We start from the raw sequence: 2,753 nt of genomic DNA on the forward strand, positions 1-2,753 counted from the left end.
CACCACAGCTCAAAGACATCAATTCTCCTTCTATCATCCTAAGTCATTGTCCAACTCTCTGATACATAACAAGTGATAGCAAAGACCATGGCCTGTATCAGATGCACCTTAGTCTCCAAAGAGACACCATTCCTCTTCAGTACTTTGGAGAGGTCCCTAACAGCAGACTTTCCCATCGCAATACGTCTTCTAATTTCCTGGCTACTGGTACCAAGAGTGTTGACTGTGGAGCCAAGCAAACTGAAGCTTTGAACAATCTCAATCTCTTCACCATCCATCCTGATGCTGCCAAAATTGGGAATGGAGTGTATCAGGGATGCATTCTGTCTCCATACCTTTTCTATAATGCCATTAGACCAGAAATAATAAACTATGTCATCTAGTTGGAACCAACTAATAAGAGATCTTCCACTGGAGATTTCAGAGGCTGTAAATCACACAGGAAGAGATTGATTATCTTTCTCCCTGAGAACTGCTGGTGGATTTGAACCAGCAAGCAGATGCTGCCTTTGAGTTAGCAGCACAACTTCCTATGGACCAAACCACTAGAGGAAAACACCAAACAATAGTATCTTAAGGAGAAAACACCATTTTCATGCAACATTTTGAAAAAAAACACCCCAATTATTAACAAAGATAGTAATTTTGGAATTAATTTTCTTTGTAACTGATGATATAGTAATAACATGCCTAGCAATTATTCAGAATTACATACAAATAATGAAGCCATTTTAAATAGCTTATAATTCCACATGTTATTGAAAATGTCAGAAGAAATACTAAAGTCCCACTATATCAGAAAGTGATTTATTTGTGCTTTATTGACTATGCAAAGGCATTCAGTTGTGTGGATCATAAATTATGAGTAACACTGAGAAGAAAAAGAATTAAAGAATACTTAATTATGTGCATGTGGGATCTATATATAGAATAAGAAGCAGACAAGGAGATACTGCCAGGCTTAAAATCAGAAAAGATTTGCATATGAAATGCTTGTGTTCTTTCTCTATACCTATTCCATCTATACACTAAGTAAATAAACTGAGAAGCTGGACTATATGAGAAAGAAGGTATTATTAGGATTTGTGGAAACTCATCAAACATTGTGCAAATGACATGACTTCACTTTTTTAAAGTGAAGAGAACTTAAAGCACTTATTGAGGAAGATCAAAGACTATACTTCAATATGGATCACACCTCAGCATTAATAAAACAAAAGTCATAAAATCTGAATCTATAAACAACATCATGCTTAAATGGAGAAAAATTTGAAGTTGCCAGTGATTTAATTTTACTTAGGTACATGATTAATACACCTAAGGCAGCTATCAAGATACCACCTGATGTATTACCTCGTGCAAATCGACTGTCAAGGACCCCTTTAAAATGATAAAGAGCTAGAATCTCTGTTCAAAGACTAATGTGTACATGATCAAAGCCTTGCATTTTTAATTGTTTCACATGCATGTGAGAGTTGTGCAGCCAATAAGGAAGAATTAAGAATAATTGCCATCTTTGAAGTATGATGATAATGAAAAATATCAAATACATCACTGATTTTTGGAAGAATTAGCAACTTTGTCTCTGATAACTTGTCACCAGAGTACTTCTTACAGACAAGGTTGGTGAGATTTCTCACATACTTTGAGCATGTTGTCAGGAGAAGCCAGTCTTTAAATAAATCTATCATATTTGGTATTTAATGACTTTTGTTTTATTAATGCTGAGGTGTAATCCATACTGAAGGTATAATCTTTGATTGGTTGATGTAGTGTCTGCTACAATGGATGCATAGCAGGGGCTATGACTATGTCAAGGAATTGGATCACCTCTGTTTTACACAGGGTTCTTTTAAGTTGGAGCTTACTATGTGTCCCTAACAACAACATGCAAATTTGCTTTTAAAATTAGACTAAGACTTACATGGCACTGACTTATATAAATCGTTAAATTGTTTCAAAAAAAATTACTCATTAGAAAAAAATTGTCCTAGAGTTCCTAAAACTTATTATTTAAAATATTTCATTAGAAATTTATATCAAGGTTATCTTAGTCTACAGAATTCTCTTAAGAGCAAGACATACATCTGTTAAATCAGAAGATGTATTTTCCTCAAAACAATATTTAAAGTTTTGTTTGAGATATGGCAGTAACCAATAACAATCAACATTGCTTATAGTTACATTGATTGAAAATGAAGTTGCTGCAACCGTCCGCGACGCCGACCCGAACGGGACCTAAAGCCACCATGAACAGCAAAGGTCAATATCCAACACAGCCAACCTACCCAGTGCAGACTCCTGGGAATCCAGTGTATCCTCAGACCTTGCATCTTCCTCAGGCTCCACCTTATACTGATGCTCCACCTGCTTACTCTGAGCTCTATCGTTCGAGCTTTGTGCACCCAGGGGCTGCCACAGTCCCTACCATGTCAGCTGCGTTTCCTGGCGCCTCACTGTATCTTCCCATGGCACAGTCTGTGGCCGTTGGGCCTTTAGGTTCTACAATCCCAATAGCTTATTATCCAGTTGGTCCCATTTACCCGCCCGGTTCAGCAGTGCTGGTGGAAGGAGGGTATGATGCAGGTGCCAGGTTTGGAGCTGGAGCTACTGCTGGTAACATCCCTCCTCCACCTCCTGGACGCCCTCCCAATGCAGCTCAGCTTGCAGTTATGCAGGGAGCCAACGTCCTTGTAACTCAGCGGAAGGGAAACTTCTTCGTGGGTGGCTCAGATGGTGGCTACACCATCTGA

General features: G+C 38.3%; 1 protein-coding gene across 2 annotated transcripts; it reads left to right on the forward strand.

Moving 5' to 3' along the window:
* The first annotated feature begins 2,216 nt into the window (after window positions 1–2,216).
* Window positions 2,217–2,753, forward strand: LOC102849831 (DAZ-associated protein 2-like). Of its 2 annotated transcripts, XM_006883121.1 has the most exons (2): window positions 2,250–2,399; window positions 2,478–2,753. In XM_006883121.1, the coding sequence occupies exons 1-2, from the start codon at window positions 2,250–2,252 to the stop codon at window positions 2,751–2,753; spliced, it is 426 nt and encodes a 141-aa protein (XP_006883183.1). The 2 variants fall into 2 exon arrangements, with proteins under 2 accessions (XP_006883184.1, XP_006883183.1); XM_006883122.1 differs by having other exon boundaries at window positions 2,217–2,753.

Source organism: Elephantulus edwardii, unplaced genomic scaffold, assembly GCF_000299155.1.
Source record: "Elephantulus edwardii isolate Elephantulus edwardi_28Jun2011 unplaced genomic scaffold, EleEdw1.0 scaffold00026, whole genome shotgun sequence".
Classification (NCBI taxonomy): Eukaryota; Metazoa; Chordata; class Mammalia; order Macroscelidea; family Macroscelididae; genus Elephantulus; species Elephantulus edwardii.